Source organism: Salvelinus namaycush, chromosome 5, assembly GCF_016432855.1.
Source record: "Salvelinus namaycush isolate Seneca chromosome 5, SaNama_1.0, whole genome shotgun sequence".
NCBI lineage: Eukaryota > Metazoa > Chordata > Actinopteri > Salmoniformes > Salmonidae > Salvelinus > Salvelinus namaycush.
In genome coordinates this window covers 73,261,462-73,284,950 of record NC_052311.1, presented here as the reverse complement: position 1 = coordinate 73,284,950, position 23,489 = coordinate 73,261,462, and the positions used below count along the sequence as shown (strand labels likewise).

At 48.9% G+C, this 23,489-nt stretch overlaps 1 protein-coding gene across 1 annotated transcript in view; it reads left to right on the top strand.

Moving 5' to 3' along the window:
* The first annotated feature begins 631 nt into the window (after positions 1 to 631).
* LOC120047348 (threonylcarbamoyladenosine tRNA methylthiotransferase-like) overlaps positions 632 to 23,489 on the top strand; it is a 317,214-nt gene continuing 294,356 nt past the window's right edge. Inside the window, exons 1-3 of the mRNA XM_038992872.1 lie at positions 632 to 760; positions 1,440 to 1,606; positions 2,353 to 2,465. Coding sequence (XP_038848800.1) covers positions 1,449 to 1,606; positions 2,353 to 2,465 — 271 coding nt within the window. The 5' untranslated portion in view covers positions 632 to 760; positions 1,440 to 1,448. The remainder of the gene's footprint in view (positions 761 to 1,439; positions 1,607 to 2,352; positions 2,466 to 23,489) is intronic.

Below are 23,489 nucleotides of genomic sequence, written 5' to 3'. Positions count from 1 at the left end.
AGTTTGTCCCTCACTCCTTTCCATCGTTCCACGTGGTCATCAAAATGCGCCCAGCAAGTATGCCAGACAGAGAGAAAGAGGCAAAGCGAGAGGCTTTACTCCACCCAAAAATCGTCCCACGAAAAATAAGCCCACGAAGTGAGGAGTTTTTCTATGGAGGTCCGTGAATGTCGAATTTGGTCTACAAAACATTTAATTGCTAATTTGCTACGTGAGGCTTATTTGATCGAACATAAGTGTTGTAATGGGTAGGTTGTTACTAATACACTGGTTTATAAGTGGACGCACGTGGCAATTCCGCAACTTAGAAAAAAACTACTATTTGAGTTGTCTGTCTTCAAGATAGATATAACCTATTTTAACATGGACATTGCCATTGAGGGCTTCCACTGTTTTAAAGTAGATTGCTGGGTGCAATCGGCCAATGAAGAAAATGGACTACTTTAAAATGGAGACAGCCCCAATTCGCACAGATACAAAGATGAGTTCTCTATCTGTCTCTGTGACCTGTTAGCCTGATTGGCTAGAATGGTCCCACCTGATCTAGCCTCTTCCTGCCTGCCTTCCATCTTCGCGGACATGTATTTCCATTGTTGGAGCGGTTAATCGACTCTCTTGTCAATATAATAGACAGTCTTTGTATCAGTGCTGATCATAACAACAACCTTCCAGCTAGCAGCTTTGAGTTTGTCTTCCATTTGAGAGTCAACATTTATTAGCACCGTGTTAACGACTGAAGTAATAACAGGACATAACACAGGTGAGGAAGTGTAATACGAAGTTGAATGCACGTGCCATTCCAAAACAGAAACACGTGGGTCGTTGTGCTCTGTTACTGTTCCCAAATGTTAGCTGGCAGAAAGGCACGTTTTTTAAAGAGACAAGATAGGTATAAAACAGACTCTGTGCCCTATATAGATCGTGTTATTATTATGCATAAATCTAGCTACATAGCCCAGTTATGGAGCAGTTATTGAATATTCCCTGAGAATGCATCTATGTAAAAGCTAACATTGGCTAACTGTTAGCAAGACCAGGCTTCTGTCGCAGTTATTTGACATACTATTTTGACACCACTTTTGTAAATAATACTATTTATTATCTGTACAATTAATATTAAAGTTTTGAAGATATAACTAGAAATGTCCCTGCTGAGTCTTTTCTAACGAAGTTAGCTGGACTCAGGCGGGCCGAGGAGGGGGTTGTTCGCGCCAAAGAACAGCGTGTGGCTAGTTCACATGTGGATTGACATGGGACATAGCTAGCTATGAGACATACTGTATTATGTTGGACTATCATTGACTACACTACCCTGAGAGGTCCACAATGTGGCTTTTTAACTCTGTATTTTGTATGGTCAAGTTAATGTATCATTGTGGACTTGACACATTTGTAAATACATTTGGTCTAACTCTTATGTGTGTGTGTTTTTCTATCAGATCGTCATTATGCCTTCTGCTTGTGACTCCCTGATCGATGACATTGAGGACATGGTGTCAGCTGACGACCCGACTCCACAGGAGAGGCAGTATGCCAGGAAGAGCATCATCCCCAGAGCCAGGAAGAGAAACACCCAGCAGACTACAGAGGTGCTGCAAGCAGACAGGTATGGGTTAAATCAATGCAGTGGGCAATGCACACTTGTTTGATTAAAGAGTGAACCTTGCCTGAGAGCTGAAGACTTGTCTTCCTGAGCTAATGTCTAGGGGCTTTAGTATAGGGTGCTATCTTAAGTATTGTGATGTGCAGGAAACCCGGGGTTCAGTCCCAGTCATTTTAAAGCTTAGACTAACTTGGAGGATGGCTCCTTCACACCTCTGTGCTGCTACGGTCTTATCTCTATTTTATGACTCTTTCTCAATAGTCTTTCCCTCCGTTCCTCACAACCTCTCTCCTCCTTAACACTTTCCTCCCCTCTTACCACCTCCAATCCAGAAGGAGGTGTGAACAGAGGACCTAAAGAAACAAAGAGAGAATTTTGAGATTCACCTCGTGCGTCAGCGAGATGACCATGCCGTATTGAAGATGGCTCTACTGTTGCCACTAGCCAGGGACCAAATCAGTACTTCTTGGCAACTTCAATTTAATTGTAGAGTAACACTGCCATTTAGTGGTTCATTATAGAATGCAAGCGGTCGAGCTCAGTCGACCCCAATTACTTAATTTCCTTAGCAGCTTCGAGACTACGACTCTTCCTCTCCCCCTTCAGATTGTGTTTCTTGCTAATCTACATGTTCTTTGTCATAGCATCAATTTAAAAGGGTACTAAAAGCCAACAGTCCCTTCCCATAGTGTAAAAGGGCCCAGCATTCATTGTATGTAGTTGTAGTTGATACATCCTCTTCTCTGTAGCGTAATCCCTGGCATGCAGAAGATCTGGATGAGGACATGGGGCTGCTCTCACAACAACTCAGACGGGGAATACATGGCTGGACAGCTGGCAGCGAGCGGATACAGGATGACAGGTAGGAACCAGTGGGCTGTTCAAATAGTTGGCCTCGAAAACAACAAAAGTATAATATGGCCAGTGGTAGGGTTAGGTGATGGGGTGGAAGGGATAGAGGATGGGGTGGAAGGGATAGGGGATGGGGTGGAAGGGTTAGGGGATGGGGGTCACGGGGTGGAAGGGTTAGGGGATGGGGTCCTGGGGTGGTAGGATTAGGTGTTGGGGTGGAAGGGTTAGGGGATGGGGTCCTGGGGTGGTAGGATTAGGTGTTGGGGTGGAAGGGTTAGGGGATGGGGTCCTGGGGTGGTAGGATTAGGTGTTGGGGTGGAAGGGTTAGGGGATGGGGGTCACTGGGTGGTAGGGTTAAGGGATTAGGTGGAAGGGTTAGGGGATGGGGTCCTGGGGTGGTAGGATTAGGTGTTGGGGTGGTAGGGTTAGGTGATGGGGGTCACGGGGTGGAAGGGTTAGGGGATGGGGTCCTGGGGTGGTAGGGTTAGGTGATGGGGGTCACGGGGTGGTAGGATTAGGTGATGGGGTCCTGGGGTGGAAGGGTTAGGTGATGGGGTCACGGGGTGGTAGGATTAGGTGATGGGGTCCTGGGGTGGAAGGGTTAGGTGATGGGGTCACGGGGTGGAAGGGTTAGGTGATGGGGTCACGGGGTGGAAGGGTTAGGGGATGGGGGTCACGGGGTGGTAGGATTAGGTGATGGGGTCCTGGGGTGGAAGGATTAGGGGATGGGGGTCACGGGGTGGAAGGGTTAGGGGATGGGGGTCACGGGGTGGAAGGGTTAGGGGATTGGGATGGGGGTCACTGGGTGGTTGGGTTTTGTTGATGACAGGTAGGTCAACAGGCCAATGGCAAGTTATGAAATTGGTGTGAATGTGTCTGGTGGTCTAGTGGTAGCGCTGTCTACTGTGGACTACACATCTTCCATCTTGGTCCTTACTGTCTGTTGGCCTCATGGTGTATCCATCTTTGCCCCTACTGCCCTATATGGGTTTGGGGGTTGGGGTTAAGTAGTCTGCTTCGGTTTGTCTCAAATGGACCAAGGTATACACAACTAACCACAAGATGGCAGTCTTGCTCCATGATAAAGTCCATAACCAGTTGCTCTGTGTTCTGAAGGGAATGGAACATGTTACTGCAGACATAATAAAGAGCTGATTGGCTGTTTGGCTGTAGTGTGGTTGGTAGTAGGCTGTAGGTTAATGCTTAGCTAGTCAGTTTGTAACTCTTTGAAAAGCACTTGAACAGGCTGCGTGGTGGAGGAGCTAGATGCTGAGGGGGGGGGGGGGGGGGGTCTGTGTGGAGCAGCTAGATGCTGGGGGGGTGGGGGGGGTCTGTGTGGAGCAGCTGGGGGGGTGGGGGGGGGTCTGTGTGGAGCAGCTGGGGGGGGGTGGGGGGGTCTGTGTGGAGCAGCTAGACGCTGGGGTGGGGGGGGGTCTGTGTGGCGCAGCTAGACGCTTGGGGGGGATGGTCTGTGTGGAGCAGCTAGACACTGGGGGGGTGGGGGGGGGTCTGTGTGGAGCAGCTAGACGCTGGGGGGGGTCTGTGTGGAGCAGCTAGACGCTGTGTGTGCGTACACTAAGCAGTTTATTATCTGTCACTGTTATTCCTAGTTGCATGTGCATAGTTATCATTAAACATTATATTATTTTAACATTTTATTTAACTAGGCAAGTCAGTTAAGAACAAATTCTTATTTACAATGACATCCTACCCCGGCCAAACCCTAACCCGGACGACGCTGGGCCAATTGTGCAACGCCCAATGGGACTCCCGATCACGGCCGGTTGTGATACAGCCTAGAATCGAACCAGGGTCTGTGGGGACGCCTCAGACTGAAGCCGCCGAGTTATCGTTACTCATTGTGTTTCTATGACGTGTTTTCTGTTTCTCCATTTTCTTTCTCTCTGTATTGTACGGAAAGGCCTGGGAGTCCACATCTGTTGTTTCCGTAGCATGTGACCAATAACATTTGATTTGGCCTCTGAGTTGACAAGGTTTAATGAACACTCCGAGGCCTGTCCTGGCCTGCTCAGGGAAACACAACAGACCCCTTGTCCCTCTCCTCACCCTCCAGCCCCTCTAACCCCCCCTCCCACGTCTCTCTGACTGCTCTCACAGCCCCTGTCCAGCCAGGCATCTGGTTGTTATCAGGGCGGCCGATGGCTGGAAACTAATAGTTCATCACGTCATGGAGCGACAGTCTGGCCCAGTTGTCCTAATCAGACAACATGCTGGTTCTAATCAGACAACATGCCGGTCCTAATCAGACAACATGCCGGTCCTGATCAGACAACATGCCGGTCCTGATCAGACAACATGCCGGTCCTGATCAGACAACATGCCGGTCCTGATCAGACAACATGCCGGTCCTGATCAGACAACATGCCGGTCCTGATCAGACAACATGCCGGTCCTGATCAGACAACATGCCGGTCCTGATCAGACAACATGCCGGTCCTGATCAGACAACATGCCGGTCCTGATCAGACAACATGCCGGTCCTGATCAGACAACATGCCGGTCCTGATCAGACAACATGCCGGTCCTGATCAGACAACATGCCGGTCCTGATCAGACAACATGCCGGTCCTGATCAGACAACATGCCGGTCCTGATCAGACAACATGCCGGTCCTGATCAGACAACATGCCGGTCCTGATCAGACAACATGCCGGTCCTGATCAGACAACATGCCGGTCTTGATCAGACAACATGCCGGTCCTGATCAGACAACATGCCGGTCCTGATCAGACAACATGCCGGTCCTGATCAGACAACATGCCGGTCCTGATCAGACAACATGCCGGTCCTGATCAGACAACATGCCGGTCCTGATCAGACAACATGCCGGTCCTGATCAGACAACATGCCGGTCCTGATCAGACAACATGCCGGTCCTAATAATCAGACAACATCTGATACACTGGAGGGATACAGAGATGCCAGCCAACCAAGTGTAGATACAGAGATGCCAGCCACCAACTAAGTGTAGATACAGAGATGCCAGCCAACCAACTAAGTGTAGATACTGAGATGCCAGCCACCAACTAAGTGTAGATACTGAGATGCCAGCCACCAACTAAGTGTAGATACAGAGATGCCAGCCAACCAACTAAGTGTAGATACTGAGATGCCAGCCACCAACTCGGTGTAGATACAGAGATGCCAGCCAACCAACTCGGTGTAGATACAGAGATGCCAGCCAACCACCTCGGTGTAGATACAGAGATGCCAGCCAACCACCTCAGTGTAGATACAGAGATGCCAGCCAACCACCTCAGTGTAGATACAGAGATGCCAGCCAACCACCTCAGTGTAGATAGAGATGCCAGCCAACCAACTCGGTGTAGATACAGAGATGCCAGCCAACCAACTCGGTGTAGATACAGAGATGCCAGCCAACCACCTCAGTGTAGATAGAGATGCCAGCCAGCCAACTCAGTGTAGATACAGAGATGCCAGCCAGCCAGCCAACTCAGTGGAGATGCAGCGATGCCAGCCTACTAAGAGGTGGTATTTTCTCTTCTATGAGCCAGCCCCCCACAGAGCTACCACCCACAGAGTTATTGCAGGAATCCAGCTCATTCTATTCCATCCCATAATGATGACTTGTCGTCATTCTCTCCCTCCACCATGAACCACCAAATGACTCCTCTCTCTCTGTCTGTCTCTCTCTGTCCGTCTCTCTCAGATATTTTTGTCCCCGATATACTTTTAGCGCTCTGATAGGTGTCTCCTGTCAAAGTCAGAAGATGGCATGTAGGCTAGACCTCCTGCCCCTCTCTCTCTCCCCCCCTGCCTGCCCCTCTCTCTCTCTCCCCCTGCCACTCTCTCTCTCTCTCCCCCCTGCCTCCCCCTCTCTCTCTCTCTCTCTCCCCCCTGCCTCCCCCTCTCTCTCTCTCCCCCCCTGCCTGCCTGCCTCTCTCTCCCCCCCCCCCCTCTATGGGTTCAGATAACAAGGTGTCAGGCTGGTGTTTGTAGGAGAGCTCCATTGGGGCCCGTCTGCATTGTAAAGTATCTTGTTGCCCTGATGAATACACTCCGGTTTATTTCTCTACAATGTTGTTCATACATTTTTAATTTAACAGGAAATGGAAATGTGCTAAATCCCCTTTTAAAAAAAGCTTTTTGAAATGGTTTGTCTGTTGTGTGAGGGCTGGTTGTTATTTCAATGGTGCAGCAGTGGAGTGATACTCCAGCAAAAGGCCCAGACATCTGAAATGTAAACACCAGTCTATCTTGTAGCACTTAAACTAAGACTGGTTTGTTTCCCTCCTAAATCCCTGACTCTGAACAGAAACCTCCGCTACTCTCTCTCTGCCTGGGAACGTTGGCTGTCTGGATGTAGTCCCTCCTGGTTTGTCTTCCTCCTAAATCCCTGACTCTGAACAGAATCCTCCACTACTCTCTCTCTGCCGGGGAACGTTGGCTGTCTGGATGTAGTCCCTCCTGGTTTGTCTTCCTCCTAAATCCCTGACTCTGAACAGAATCCTCCGCTACTCTCTCTCTGCCGGGGAACGTTGGCTGTCTGGATGTAGTCCTTCCTGGTTTTGCATGTGATTTGCATGTTGTCCAGGCATCAGAGATGACGAGACAGATTATTTATTTAAACCTTTTATTTAACTAGGCAAGTCAGTTTTAAGAACAATGTTCTTATTGACAATGACGGCCCACACCGGGTTACTAGGAGGCTTTCTTCATAGGTGAGGGAAGAATGGAAGGGTGGGTGTGTTGTCTGTGCACAAAATATAACCTGTGTGTGTGGCCTGTACGTCTCTACCTTTGTGTGTGTGTGTGGCCTGTACGTCTCTACCTTTGTGTGTGTGTGTGGCCTGTACGTCTCTACCTTTGTGTGTGTGTGGCCTGTACGTCTCTACCTTTGTGTGTGTGTGGCCTGTACGTCTCTACCTTTGTGTGTGTGTGTGTGGTCTCTACCTTTGTGTGTGTGTGTGTGGCCTGTACGTCTCTACCTTTGTGTGTGTGTGTGTGTGGCCTGTACGTCTCTACCTTTGTGTGTGTGTACCACCTGAATCTTTTATGTGTGTGTGTGTGTCTGTCTATGGAGATAGAGCCAGTGAAGGGGGTCTGCTGCAGCCTGTTTGCTGGGCTGTGAATAGTAGCCCTCCGGGCGTCCCTCTCATCAGGGAGCAGAGAGGGGGAGAACGTTCTACCTCATATGTGTCCCAAATGGCTCCCTATTCCCTACGCAGTGCACTACTTTAGACCAGGGCCCATAGGGAATAGCATGCCATTTGGGACTCAATGTGTTCTACTACAGCTGCAGAGGGACATTAATCACATGCTTCAAACATGCAAATCCCTCCTGCTCCCTCCCTGCATGCAGAGCCTGTGGAATGGGTTCTAATTGTCCCGGTGATCTGGTCTGTTCCATTAGGAGCCCAGGAAGCCTGTGGAATGGGTTCTAATTGTCCCGGTGATCTGGTCTGTTCCATTAGGAGCCCAGGGAGCCTGTGGAATGGGTTCTAATTGTCCCGGTGATCTGGTCTGTTCCATTAGGAGCCCAGGGAGCCTGTGGAATGGGTTCTAATTGTCCCGGTGATCTGGTCTGTTCCATTAGGAGCCCAGGGAGCCTGTGGAATGGGTTCTAATTGTCCCGGTGATCTGGTCTGTTCCATTAGGAGCCCAGGGAGCCTGTGGAATGGGTTCTAATTGTCCCGGTGATCTGGTCTGTTCCATTAGGAGCCCAGGGAGCCTGTGGAATGGGTTCTAATTGTCCCGGTGATCTGGTCTGTTCCATTAGGAGCCCAGGGAGCCTGTGGAATGGGTTCTAATTGTCCCGGTGATCTGGTCTGTTCCATTAGGAGCCCAGGGAGCCTGTGGAATGGGTTCTAATTGTCCCGGTGATCTGGTCTGTTCCATTAGGAGCCCAGGGAGCCTGTGGAATGGGTTCTAATTGTCCCGGTGATCTGGTCTGTTCCATTAGGGGCCCAGGGAGCCTGTGGAATGGGTTCTAATTGTCCCGGTGATCTGGTCTGTTCCATTAGGAGCCCAGGGAGCCTGTGGAATGTGTTCTAATTGTCCCGGTGATCTGGTCTGTTCCATTAGGAGCCCAGGGAGCCTGTGGAATGGGTTCTAATTGTCCCGGTGATCTGGTCTGTTCCATTAGGAGCCCAGGGAGCCTGTGGAATGGGTTCTAATTGTCCCGGTGATCTGGTCTGTTCCATTAGGAGCCCAGGGAGCCTGTGGAATGGGTTCTAATTGTCCCGGTGATCTGGTCTGTTCCATTAGGAGCCCAGGGAGCCTGTGGAATGGGTTCTAATTGTCCCGGTGATCTGGTCTGTTCCATTAGGAGCCCAGGGAGCCTGTGGAATGGGTTCTAATTGTCCCGGTGATCTGGTCTGTTCCATTAGGAGCCCAGGGAGCCTGTGGAATGGGTTCTAATTGTCCCGGTGATCTGGTCTGTTCCATTAGGAGCCCAGGGAGCCTGTGGAATGGGTTCTAATTGTCCCGGTGATCTGGTCTGTTCCATTAGGAGCCCAGGAAGCCTGTGGAATGGGTTCTAATTGTCCTGGTGATCTGGTCTGTTCCATTAGGAGCCCAGGGAGCCTGTGGAATGGGTTCTAATTGTCCCGGTGATCTGGTCTGTTCCATTAGGAGCCCAGGGAGCCTGTGGAATGTGTTCTAATTGTCCCGGTGATCTGGTCTGTTCCATTAGGAGCCCAGGGAGCCTGTGGAATGGGTTCTAATTCTAATTCCTTAATGCTATGACAGATTCTGCAGGAGATCCTGCAAAATTCTGGAAAACCGTTAATTCACTGAAACGGGGGAATTCTGCTGTTTCTCTTCCTAAGCAAATTACCTCAGACTTCTGTATTCTAACTGAAAAAAATGATATTTGTGATGCTTTTAATAAGCATTTCATCTCTGCTGGTTTTTTATTTGAAAGGAAAAGTGGACTTTGTGGTACTGGCCAGTTAGTTGATTTTTCGTCTTGCTTTTCAACCGTTACTCTGAAAAATGGTAACCCTGTTTTTAGTTTCCAGAAAATAACTGAAGCAGAGGTTCTAATTGCCCTGTGTGCCATTGATACTAAGAAATCCTTAGGCGCTGACAATTTAGACCCGTACTTACTTAAGTGTGCTGCACCTATTTTTGCTGGTTCAGTAACACACATTTTTAATCTAACATTAAGCACAGGAAATATCCCTAAGGTGTGGAAAGCAGCTTTTGTTCTGCCATTACATAAGGGAGGTGACGGTAGTGATTTGGATAACTATCGACCCATCTCTAGGCTCCCTTGTCTGGTAAAGATTCTAGAATCTATAGTCAACAAACAGTTACAATCTTTTCTTTCTGCTAACAGTATTCTTAGTACCAATCAATCTGGTTTTAGATCTAAACACAGTACCACATCGGCCACTATGCTTGTTGTAAATGATATTGCAAATGCCTTAGACGATAGAAAGCACTGTGCTGCGTTGTTTATAGATTTGTCAAAAGCTTTTGACACTGTAGACCATGCTATCCTTTTGAGTAAGCTGTCATCAATAGGACTGGGCACTGATGCCTGCCGATGGTTTTATGACTATCTTAAAGATAGAACTCAAGCCGTCATGGTCGATGGGGTCAAGTCTGACCCCTTACAGTTACTTAAAGGGGTCCCTCAGGGTTCAATAATTGGCCCACTATTGTTCTCACTTTATATAAACAACATTGGTGATGATGTCAGATATTGTAAATTCCATTTATATGCAGATGACACAGTGATGTACTCTATTGCTCCAACAGCGGACCAAGCTTTAATGCAGTTGGAGTCTGATTTTAGGATACTACAGGGGTCTCTTTTACAGCTTAAACTTGTTTTAAACGCTAAGAAAACAAATGTCATGTTTTTTTCTAGGTCTAAACTCTCAGTTAGAAACACGTTTGTAATCACTAGCTTGGATGGTACTCAAATCAATAAGGTCTCTGCATATAAATACTTAGGGGTATGATTAGATGATAGGCTTTCTTTTAAAAAACATGTTACTGAATTGGGAAAAAAGCTCAAATTCAAGATAGGATTCCTTTACAGAAACAGGGCTTGTCTGTCCTCTGTAAATAGGAAAAAAATTGTGCAGGCTACTTTTTTGTCCGTTTTAGATTATGGTGATATTATCTATATGCATGCATCGGCAAACACATTAAAACCACTGGACGCTATTTACCATTGTGCACTCAGGTTTATCACGGGTGATAGTTACAGAACTCATCACTGTATCCTATATCAACATGTGGGTTGGGTCTCTCTATCTGTGAGGCGAGAGCAACATGCTCTCTTGTTTATTTATAAAGCACTTCTTTTAAAACTACCTCCATATATATCATCATTAATTTCCACAAGATGTACTAATTTTAAAACCAGATCACAGATGTGGATTACATTAGAGACTCCTGCGGTCTCCACAGAGTTGGGTAGGACTGCCTTCAGTTCCTTTGCACCTTATTTATGGAACAAACTGCAGATCCAACTTAAGTTAGACACTCTGGTGTCCCTTGCCCATTTTAAAATGTTTATGGAGGATCAATATGATGTTGTCTGTGATTGTTTCTGTTGAATTGTGTATGTTTTGAAATGTTCTTGTCTGTATGTCTAAAACTGTACATGTCAACATGTTTACACAGGGCACAGCCGTAAAAGAGATCCAGGTCTCAGTCTGTTTTCCCTGTTAAAATAAAGATTTAAAAAAAAAAATAATAATTGTCCCGGTGATCTGGTCTGTTCCATTAGGAGCCCAGGAAGGCAAACTGGAAGTCAGGCAGGCAGACGGGCGGCCAAATGGGAAAGAGGGCAGACGGGCAGGACACTTTCTTTATTCTCTCTTTCTCTCTCTCTTTCTCTCTTTCTCTCTCTGCATGTCTGGTCTCTACTTGTATCTCCCTGGCTCTCGTGGCCCAGACGGTGTGACTAGAGAGAGTGTTTATCCACACTGAGGAAGTGGGATGTTTGAAGACTGTGTTGCTGTTGGGTTGTTTGTGGTCCTGCAATTTAGGAGAAATTGGTGTAATTGTACAACAGGAAATGTGGTTGTATTTAACCTGTGTTTTTCTCAATAATTATTCCCCTCTTTTTGATTGCTGCAGTGGCAGGTTGACTGAGGGAGACTGAAAGACATCAAAACATGGGAAACATTTTTTTGGGGGGGTAAATACATTTTTATAATATGCATGTCATTATGTTACGCTTCAAATCTCTTAAGTAAAGAGAAATTAAAACACATTTATTCATAACAAACACGGTACTTGAATAAAATAGAATAAAATCTTCATCGATATTTTCAGTTTAGTCACACATGAATACAGAGAAGGTGTGTCTCTCTCTCTCTGTCTAATTGGCTACCAATAAACCCGGGTGTTGTGGGCCGTAGCCAACGCTCACTCACCACTCATTTGTTCCATTCCTTAATGGTCTGAATTGCTTAGTATGCAGATCGTGGGCATATGGTGTCCTGATACTGTGCTATGTATTTAATAAATATTTGTACATGTGTGGGCTAATTATTCCTGGTAACTCCTCCTGTAATGCATCTCAGATAAGGGTTTGTATCCCAAATGGCGCCCTATTCTATATCGGGCGATTCCACGATAACGGAATTAAGTGGAGATGCAGATTTTAATAATAAAAAAAACTTTAAATTGTATGCCAAACAAAACCCGATGGTTTAGTCAGCCATAGAGCTCTGTGCATAATGACAACTTTGTACAATTTACAGTAAAATAATGGGAAACGGTGCAGTTAACATTTATCTCAACAGTTCTTCCGGTAAAATGTGTTTTTGTAAAATCTGTAGTGGAAATGAAAGTACTGTAGTTCTTGTGCATATGGTTTTGTTAAACTTTGTAATCAACCGTTTTTGGCGGTATGTTCTGGGCCAGTAACCGAAAAGTCATTGGTTCGAATCCCAGAGCCGACTAGTTAAAAAACCGCCGTGTGCCCTTGAGCAAGGCACTTAACCCTAATTACTCTCGTAAATCACCTTAAAATTATTTTTTTATTTTTTATAAGAGCATCTGTTAAATGACTTAAATGTATAAAAATTTTAACGTGACATCTGAGTCTCTGCGTAATTCCGTTACCATGGAATGGCCCCTTTTTTACGGTGTACTCCATTTAACCAGGGCACTATGGGCACTACATAGGGAAAAGGGTGAGTTTTGGGACACAGACATATGGTTATTCATAGTTTAATGAGACTATTAGACTGAGAAGAGATGCTTTCTGCCAGAGGCATGACAATTATAGTCACTCAGCAGCCAGCATTACTCATTGGAGGTGTCTGTCACATACGTATGCACACACACACACACACACACAAACACACACACACCATCACACACACACGAGTATGTAACTTGTATCAGAGTTCTAGTGCTGTATGAAACGTGATTATGACCGTCTGGCATTAGTAGGTCGTAGTGCACTACATACGGACTGGGGGACCATTTGTAAAGGCAACTTATAGTGCTGTTTGTCATGGTTAATGTCTAAGGCACTGCATCTCAGTGCTTGAGGCGTCACTACAGACACCCTGGTTCGATTCCAGGCTGTATCACAACCGGTCGGGATTGGGAGTCCCATAGGGCGGCACACAATTGGCCCAGTGTCGTCCGGGTTTGGCCGGGGTAGGCCGTCATTGTAGATAAGAACTTGTTCTTAACTGACTTGCCTAGTTAAATAAAGGTTACGTTAAATTTTTTTATTGTATTGACTGGCTATGTGTCTGGTCCGGTTCTCCAGGCTGGGTCCGGTTCTCCAGGCGGGGTCCGGTTCTCCAGGCTGGGTCTGGGGTCCGGTTCTCCAGGCGGGGTCCGGTTCTCCAGGCTGGGTCTGGGGTCCGGTTCTCCAGGCTGGGTCTGGGGTCCGGTTCTCCAGGCTGGGTCTGGGGTCCGGTTCTCCAGGCTGGGTCTGGGGTCCGGTTCTCCAGGCTGGGTCTGGGGTTCGGTTCTCCAGGCTGGGTCTGGGGTCCGGTTCTCCAGGCTGGGTCTGGGGTCCGGTTCTCCAGGCTGGGTCTGGGGTCCGGTTCTCCAGGCTGGGTCTGGGGTCCGGTTCTCCAGGCTGGGTCTCCAGGCTGGGTCCGGTTCTCCAGGCGGGGTCCGGTTCTCCAGGCTGGGTCTGGGGTTCGGTTCTCCAGGCTGGGTCTGGGGTCCGGTTCTCCAGGCTGGGTCTGGGGTCCGGTTCTCCAGGCTGGGTCTCCAGGCTGGGTCCGGTTCTCCAGGCGGGGTCCGGTTCTCCAGGCTGGGTCTGGGGTTCGGTTCTCCAGGCTGGGTCTGGGGTCCGGTTCTCCAGGCTGGGTCTGGGGTCCGGTTCTCCAGGCTGGGTCTCCAGGCTGGGTCCGGTTCTCCGGGCTGGGTCTGGGGTCCGGTTCTCCAGGCTGTGGTACAGACACAATAACAATAATAAAAGCAATACCAAAGCTCTGTGAAATCTGAGGTGTGAACTGAAGGTGGTTTTACACAAAGTGCTTTAGATGGTTTCTCTGTAGGCTATGACACCTTACACACACACACACACACACACACACACACACACACACACACACACACTAGCTATCCTGGGGGCTTGGTTGAAGGCCGTTGTGTGACCGTGTTGTCACTCTGACCAAAGGCAGGTAACAGGGTGTGACATTGCCACTTTCTCTCCTCCCCTCTTTCTCTTACTCCTCCATCCATCCACCCCTCTCTCTCCTCCCCTCTTTCTCTTACCCCTCCCTCCATCCACCCCTCTTTCCTCCTCCTCCTCTTTCTCTTACCCCTCCCTCCATCCACCCCTCTCTCCTCCTCCTCCTCTATCTCTTACCCCTCCCTCCATCCACCCCTCTCTCCTCCTCCCCTCTTTCTCTTACCCCTCCATCCATCCACCCCTCTCTCCTCCTCCCCTCTTTCTCTTACCCCTCCATCCATCCACCCCTCTCTCCTCCTCCTCCTCTATCTCTTACCCCTCCCTCCATCCACCCCTCTCTCCTCCTCCCCTATTTCTCTTACCCCTCCCTCAATCCCTCTCGCGCTATCTCCACTTGCACCCTCCTCTTCTCTCCCTCCCTCTGACTTCATCAGCTCAGAGATGAGAGGGAGGCTGGGGGGGGGGGGGGAAATTGCAGGTGGTGTGTTAGGTCCTTATTTAGACCCAGGGTGATGGACAGGCACTGGGGGGGGGGGGGGGGGGGGGGTCCAGGCCGTGTGTGTGTGTGTCCGTCTTCCTGACGGACAGTGGGGATTGGGAAAGGGGAGACTGTCACGGGCAAATCGGTGGAGATTAAACTGGGAACGGCCTGTAATGGTTTTTGGTGGCGTCAGCTCTGTGTGTGTGTTAGGCCCACGCTTGCCTCCCGGCTGGCTCTCATCACGAGTCTTTGCTGGATAGATCGCTCTGAGCTTCAGGGAAGGCTTAAGGCTTAATGGCTGTTCTGTTCAGACTGGGGCTCCAAAATGCCACCCTACCTCCCCATCGGGTTCTGGTCAAAAGTAGTGCCCTATTTGGGGAATAGGGTTTAATTTGTGACTGCCACCACGGTCTGTATGGAGAGCTGCACCTGGGGGTGAAGACAGTGTCTGCTGTTGTCAGATGTGGCTGAATTTTTATTTTTTATTTTATTTACGGCAACAAATAACTAATGCTTTTTAATTACTCTGGAAAGTAAAGACAGACCATTATCTCTGCTGTTTTTTTTTATCAGTAACTGTAGAATCTACAACTAAAGAAGGCAAAAAAAAACTAATTTGGGGTTTAATTAAGTGTGTATGTCCTCCAAGACCCGGCAATATTGAAATCGTCAAGCCCATTTCCCCTGTCCACCACCAGAGGGCAGTGTTGCCCCACTGTAAAGAGACACCATTGTTCCCTCTGGCATCTCCACGGCACCACAAGCAGTTTCCTCAGATGAATTTACTGCTCTCCCAGATAGCATGATGTCAGACTTGATTTGTGAAAACATTTGTTAAACAGCGAGAAACTTTTGTCAGTATCGACAAGTGAGCAGCATGCACTATTACAGATACATAATGATTCACTCCTATTAAACACGCGTAATGATTCACTCCTATTAAACACGCATAATGATTCACTCCTATTAAACATGCATAATGATTCACTCCTATTAAACACGCACAATGATTCACTCCTATTAAACACGCACAATGATTCACTCCTATTAAACACGCACAATGATTCACTCCTATTAAACACGCATAATGATTCACTCCTATTAAACACGCATAATGATTCACTCCTATTAAACACGCATAATGATTCACTCCTATTAAACATGCGTAATGATTCACTCCTATTAAACATGCACAATGATTCACTCCTATTAAACACGCGTAATGATTCACTCCTATTAAACACGCGTAATGATTCACTCCTATGAAACATACATAATGATTCACTCCTATTAAACATGCGTAATGATTAAATTAGGATTCAAATACGAAAGACACATTTCGGCTGATTGCATTCAGCTGTGCAGCTGACTAGATATCCCTTTTCCCCTTTAATGATTCACTCCTATTGACCATTCATAACGATTCACGCCTGTTGAACCTTCATAACGATTCACGCCTGTTCTCTCGATTCACGAGAGACCCACTGATGTAGGACTAGTCATTAACCAGGATGACATGAGACCCACCGATGTAGGACTAGTCATTAACCAGGATGACATGAGACCCACCGATGTAGGACTAGTCATTAACCAGGATGACATGAGACCCACTGATGTAGGACTAGTCATTAACCAGGATGATATGAGAGACCCACTGATGTAGGACTAGTCATTAACCAGGATGACATGAGACCCACTGATGTAGGACTAGTCATTAACCAGGATGACATGAGACCCACTGATGTAGGACTAGTCATTAACCAGGATGACATGAGACCCACTGATGTAGGACTAGTCATTAACCAGGATGACATGAGACCCACTGATGTAGGACTAGTCATTAACCAGGATGACATGAGAGACCCACTGATGTAGAACTAGTCATTAACTCATATACTCTTTTACACTGTGCTAGCCTATTTTGTTGTCATGCTGTTACTTCATATTTCGTCTAATATATATATATTAAAAATTCACACCAATGTAGATCCATTGTTAGGTTCACCATGCGCCTGCAATTTATGAGATATTCTCCTCTCCTTGTGCGGTTAGTTTTAGTTTTCTCCTACCCGTAGATGTCACTGTTTACCTAGTATAGAAGCAGAGCAACCGAGGCTCCTGCAGCTGTCTGCCAGCCAGGCAGGACGGACTTCATAGAAAGCCAATGGGCTTTACTCTAGTGGAGTTCTCTCCCAATGTAACGACTCGCACGCCGACACGAAGCAGTTACCATTTACATACTGGTTAGACTACGTCTACGTCCCAAATGGCACCCTATTTAGTGCACTACTTTTGACCAGAGCCCTATGGGTAAAGCACTATGGGCCCTGGTCAGAAGTAGTGCACGTACACAGGGCTTCCCAGTAAAGCATTAACCGTCTAATTAGGTGAAATGTATGCTGGTCCACGGCAGTTTTAAGGATGTGTGTTTTTTAAAAACTGTGTTGTGACTCTCAGTCTAGAGCTGTTGGTAACAGATGTGTCGACGGTTGCATTTTTAAACCCAACTGCCGTTCCAAATTAAACCGGATTATGATTCACATGAATCCAGTTGTTGTTGGGGAAGATTAGATTGTAGTTTTTCGTTGTCTATTTCCATGTCACGCTGCCCAGCATCTTGATCGGTGTGTGAGACATTTGACTGAGCCCATACTGGGCTCCTATTTAATGACTTATTCCAATAGACAGTTTGAGTGAGCAGGGTGTGTATGATGAGAGGGTAGTATTTTAGTGTGTGTGTGTGTGTGTACACATTGCATACGATCCATTCTCACACTCATTCATAAAACACAGGCTTTAGGGATGCGTTGCGAGTGGCTGAAAGGCGGGGCTACGCAACATTACGCGCCGTGTCTCCAACGGCCAATAGGAATCAGTCTCGGCCTCCTAGTGGTGCTGGGTACAGCAGAGTATGCTGTGTGTGTGTGTGTGTGTGTACGGCCGACGATGTGTCTGCCTAACTCTCCACACACGCTACGCTCTGTGTGATGCCACAGCTTCAGGTATAACCACACTGTTAGTTTGTGTGTACTTCACAGTATCCGCCAGCCTTACTCTGTCTGTACGTAGTCGCTTTATCACACGGCCCAGGAGGGCGGATATTCAGAGATGGAGGGAACGAGTGGTGGAGAGGGAGATGGAGAGATGCAGGGTGAGAGAGGAGATGGAGGGAACGAGCGGAGGAGAGGGTGAGGAGATGCAGGGTGAGAGAGGAGATGGAGGGAACGAGCGGAGGAGAGGGTGAGGAGATGCAGGGTGAGAGAGGAGATGCAGGGTGAGAGAGGAGATGCAGGGTGAGAGGGGAGATGCAGGGTGAGAGGGGAGATGCAGGGTGAGAGGGGAGATGCAGGGTGAGAGGGGAGATGCAGGGTGAGAGGGGAGATGCAGGGTGAGAGGGGAGATGCAGGGTGAGAGGGGAGATGCAGGGTGAGAGGGGAGATGCAGGGTGAGAGGGGAGATGGAGAGATGCAGGGTGAGAGGGGAGATGGAGAGATGCAGGGTGAGAGGGGAGATGCAGGGTGAGAGGGGAGATGCAGGGTGAGAGGGGAGATGCAGGGTGAGAGGGGAGATGGAGGGTGAGAGGGGAGATGGAGGGTGAGAGGGGAGATGGAGAGATGCAGGGTGAGAGGGGAGATGCAGGGTGAGAGGGGAGATGCAGGGTGAGAGGGGAGATGCAGGGTGAGAGGGGAGATGGAGAGATGCAGGGTGAGAGGGGAGATGGAGAGATGCAGGGTGAGAGGGGAGATGGAGAGATGCAGGGTGAGAGGGGAGATGGAGAGATGCAGGGTGAGAGAGGAGATGGAGAGATGCAGGGTGAGAGAGGAGAGGGAGAGATGCCCAGGCCAGAACTAAGTGGCTGTTGAAATGAAATGGCCTTTTCTGGCGGTGTTGCTCTAACCGCTGAGCGTTTTCTCTGACGGGCAGGACGGAGGAGGACCCTGTCTGTAAGGACCTGGAGGACTAGGGCATGTTTACTATCGCCACCAAAAACAGGAAGTACTACATCCTCAACTTGTTTTTTATACGAAAGACTCATTTTTTATTTTTTTTTACATTTCAAAATGGTTTGATATGTCGTGCCCTTCTCCACACAGTCCTTCTGTACGACACACAACCTACAGAGCTGTGGCCCCTCCCACCAGCCCTTCTGTACGACACACAACCTACAGAGCTGTGGCCCCCCCCACCAGCCCTTCTGTACGACACACAACCTGCAGAGCTGTGCCCCCCCCCCCCCCCCCCCCCCCCCCCCACCAGGCCTTCTGTACGACACACAACCTGCAGAGCTGTGGCCCCTCCCCACCAGCCCTTCTGTACGACACACAACCTGCAGAGCTGTGGCCCCTCCCCACCAGCCCTTCTGTACTACACACAACCTGCAGAGCTGTGGCCCCCCCCACCAGCCCTTCTGTACTACACACAACCTACAGAGCTGTGGCCCCCCCCCCCCCCCCCACCAGCCCTTCTGTACTACACACAACCTGCAGAGCTGTGCCCCTCCCCACCAGCCCTTCTGTACTACACACAACCTGCAGAGCTGTGTGCTGCTACAGACTAAACACCATAGTCCTCTTTTCAGCCATGTGCTCTCAGCCAGCCACTCAGCCCTGCTGTGTCGGTTCAGTTAAAGCCTCTGCCAGTCGTTACTGTTACAAATCACAGCCTCCCCACCGGTTGTCCTCGGACAACATGAAAGACTCTGTTTAATGACAGCCGTAAAACCTACTCTGGTCATGAATGCTACATTGAATGCATTTTGGGGTGGGGGGGGGGGGGGTGAAATGATGAAGCAGACGTTGGAATCACACAGAGAGAGAGAGAGAGAAAGCCATTAGACAGGGTTGGAGAGGGCGAGCCACACAGCTGTGGCCTGGATTTGCCCAGCCCAGCCCAGCTCAGCCCAGCTCAGCCCAGCCCAGCCCAGCCCAGCTCAGCCCAGCTCAGCTCAGCCCTATTGGACCCCGGCCCTATATCCCAGACTGAACACAATCCCCTTTCTCTAGCCCCAAACTTATACCCAACACAGGTCTTTACACCAGAAAAGAGCGAAGAGGCCACAGCACAGGAAGTATCAGTGACCCACAGAGGCTCACAGATTCAGAATTCCCAGGTGGGAATCTGGGAACACTGCTGGCTACGTTCCCTCCAACAGTCCCTTGATCCCAGAATTCCGGTCTCCCATAATGAGATGTGGAATATGTGTTAAACTGCAGTCTGGATAAGGAAGAGAGCACAGAAGGAGAGACACCTGTTCACACCGTACATGTTGTGTTTGGTTGCAGCATGGCACAGTGCTCGCTAGTCCTTGGACTCCACTGTCCTGTCTGTTTCCTGCTTTTCTAGTTTACCCGTCTCGTGACCTGTCCTCCGCTACACGGCATTCTACACCAGCATCTGCCTCCAGACCAGACCTGTGGTGCTGTTTGCCTCTGTCTGTCTGCCTGGAGGCCTGTGTCTGTCTGCCTGGAGGCCTGTGTCTGTCTGCCTGGAGGCCTGTCTGTCTGTCTGCCTGGAGGCCTGTCTGTCTGTCTGCCTGGAGGCCTGTCTGCCTGGAGGCCTGTCTGTCTGTCTGCCTGGAGGCCTGTCTGTCTGCCTGGAGGCCTGCCTGCCATGCCGTGAAGAGAAAGGAGCCATTTAATCAATCCTGAGTTTCCTGCGTTGAGAGTGAGGTGAGGATGAGTTGATTGGTAGGTCAGGCCAGATATCCACCTTTCACCACCAGACCGTCTCTTTCCTCTGAATATGAATGCGACTGGTCATGTGACCGCTGCATGTACTTGGAATTCTGCATGGCAGCTGTTCCTTAGACCGTGTCTGACTCGAGGCTCCTCAGTCACCCGACAAAGTAAACTTATCTGTAAATGGTGATCCTCACCTCTCTCTCTCTCTCTTCTCTGTGGGAGTCCCATGTTTGATGAGCAGCTCGTTGACCCTGGCTTCGCTGTGTGCTCTGCTGTCTGGATTCCTGCTTCTTTGCCTGGGTGGCCTGGTCTCCTTGACCCTACGTTCCCCCCCAGACCAGCAGGGCGTCCCAAATGAAGCCCTATTCCCTATATAGTGCGGCACTACTTTTGACCTGAGCCCTATGTTCCCTGGTAAATAGTAGTGTACTATATAGGGTGTCATTTGGTATGCCACCCAGCACCCAGCAGAGTGGCTACCTGCGTTACCTCTGTCAACCCTGCTATTAAGTTGTAAATCTAGCTAGACCCGTAATGGAATGTCTGCTCATCAGGACCTCCTAGTGAAGGGTCTTCTCCTCTTGTCTCCCGCTCTCATCTCGTCTCTTATCTCCTCTCCCTCCAGAGTAAACATGACTTTCTCCACAGTGTTGACCTCTGGTAGGTTGCAAGGCTGCCTGTAGAGTGTTATGTACGTTGCACTTTAACGTCCCCATTCTTCTCATTCTCATTCTGCTGGTAGTGTTTGCTGGCCTGGACAGGACAGGAGAATGTAGCAATGTAACGAAGGATCATTTTCCTGACTGGAGGATCTAAAGGTGTCTCTGTAAATGACTGGGCTGACGGTGTCTCTGTAAATGACTGGGCTGACGGTGTCTCTGTAAAGGACTGGGCTGACGGTGTCTCTGTAAAGGACTGGGCTGACGGTGTCTCTGTAAAGGACTGGGCTGACGGTGTCTCTGTAAAGGACTGGGCTGACGGTGTCTCTGTAAAGGACTGGGCTGACGGTGTCTCTGTAAATGACTGGGCTGACGGTGTCTCTAAAGGACTGGGCTGACGGTGTCTCTGTAAAGGACTGGGCTGACGGTGTCTCTGTAAAGGACTGGGCTGACGGTGTCTCTGTAAAGGACTGGGCTGAAGGTGTCTCTGTAAATGACTGGGCTGACGGTGTCTCTGTAAATGACTGGGCTGAAGGTGTCTCTAAAGGACTGGGCTGAAGGTGTCTCTGTAAATGACTGGGCTGACGGTGTCTCTGTAAATGACTGGGCTGACGGTGTCTCTGTAAATGACTGGGCTGACGGTTTCTCTGTAAATGACTGGGCTGACGGTTTCTCTGTGAAGGGCTGGACTGACGGTTTCTCTGTAAAGGGCTGGACTGACGGTTTCTCTGTAAAGGGCTGGACTGACGGTTTCTCTGTAAAGGGCTGGACTGACGGTTTCTCTGTAAAGGGCTGGGCTGAAGGTTTCTCTGTAAATGACTGGGCTGACGGTTTCTCTGTAAAGGGCTGGACTGACGGTTTCTCTGTAAAGGGCTGGGCTGACGGTTTCTCTGTAAAGGGCTTGGGCTGAAGGTTTCTCAGCCCCTATTATGTCCATATACTGTAATTTATGTGATTGGTTAAGACTTAATTTTTTCTCCCTAATTTTGTTGTATCCAATTGGTAGTTACAGTCTTGTCTCATCGCTGCAACTCCCGTACGGACTCGGGAGAGGCGAAGGTCGAGAGCCGTGTGTCCTCTGAAACACAACCCAACCAAGCCGCACTGCTTCTTGACACAATGTCCACTTAACCCGGAAGCACAGAGAAGGAAACACCGTACACCTGGTGACCATGTCAGCGTGCACTGCGCCCGGCCCGCCACAGGAGTCACTAGAGCACGATGGGACAAGGACATCCCTACCGGCCGAACCCTCCCCAAACCCGGACGACGCTGGGCCAATTCTGAGCCGCCTCATGGGTCTTCCGGTCGCGGCCGGCTGCAACAGAGCCTGGACTCGAACCAGGATCTCCAGTGGCACAGCTAGCACTGTGATGCAGAGCCTTAGACCACGGCACCACTCGGGAGGACGGTTAAGACCAATCTGACTTCTGAATAAATGTAGGCTTGACTACACAAAGGGGGTGAATACTGATGCAACTTTAAAAAATAATTTTTTAGATATAGATTTTTTTGAAATCAGTTTAGTAAAAAAGACAAACAAGTTGTTTTCACTTTGACATTCTGGAGTATTTTGTGTTGATCATTGACCAAAAATGTAATATATTTCAATTCCCACTTTGTAATGCAACAAGATGTGGATGATGTTCAAGGGGTTGAAGACTTTCTATAGGTACTGTAGTGTGTGTGTGTGTGTGTGTGTGTGTGTGTATGCGCCTGCTTTCATGTGAGTGTGTGTTTGTCATGTCTGTGTGGGTGTCCGGCTGTGCTGAATCCGGCTACTGGTTACTATCAGTACAAGGCAGTTATGGCTCCGGGGCCCGGGGCCATTTATAAAGTTTCTGTGTGTAGCTGCCAGACACGGTCACCTTCGACCTCCCCTTTATAATCCTGGAGCTCTGGCGTGAGCTGTGCTGAGCCACGGGTCGCCAAGATTTAATTTATTTCCTGTTAGTGTGGTTGTGGGGGATTGGATAGGAGATGGGATGGGATTGAACCAGCCAAGCGACCCTCCTGGTGTTCGGTATTACCTCAGCTGATGTATGATATGAGGAACACATTGAATTTGAGCTCCGTCTCTCTCGCACGCGCTTACTCTCCTCCATCTCTCGCTCTCCTCCAGCTCCACTGTCACACCTCAGCGTGTCCGATATGTCATATTCTGAGGCCGACTACTGGCAGACCACACCATCAGACAGACAACAAGTGGCGACTACTGGCAGACCACACCATCAGACAGACAACAAGTGGCGACTACTGGCAGACCACACCATCAGACAGACAACAAGTGGCGACTACTGGCAGACCACACCATCAGACAGACAACAAGTGCCGACTACTGGCAGACCACACCATCAGACAGACAACAAGTGCCGACTACTGGCAGACCACACCATCAGACAGACAACAAGTAGCATTTGAGAGATCCTCAAGAGTTGTGGGATCGAATGACCCCATGAGGATAATTTCATTCCACGGTGATGACAAATGAAGACGCTGGGTAGAGGTTAAAGGGGTTAGGGTGTGTGTATAAGAAACACCATTTTGTTATGAGGCGACATTGCTTTGGATAACAAGGACACCGACTAGAAGA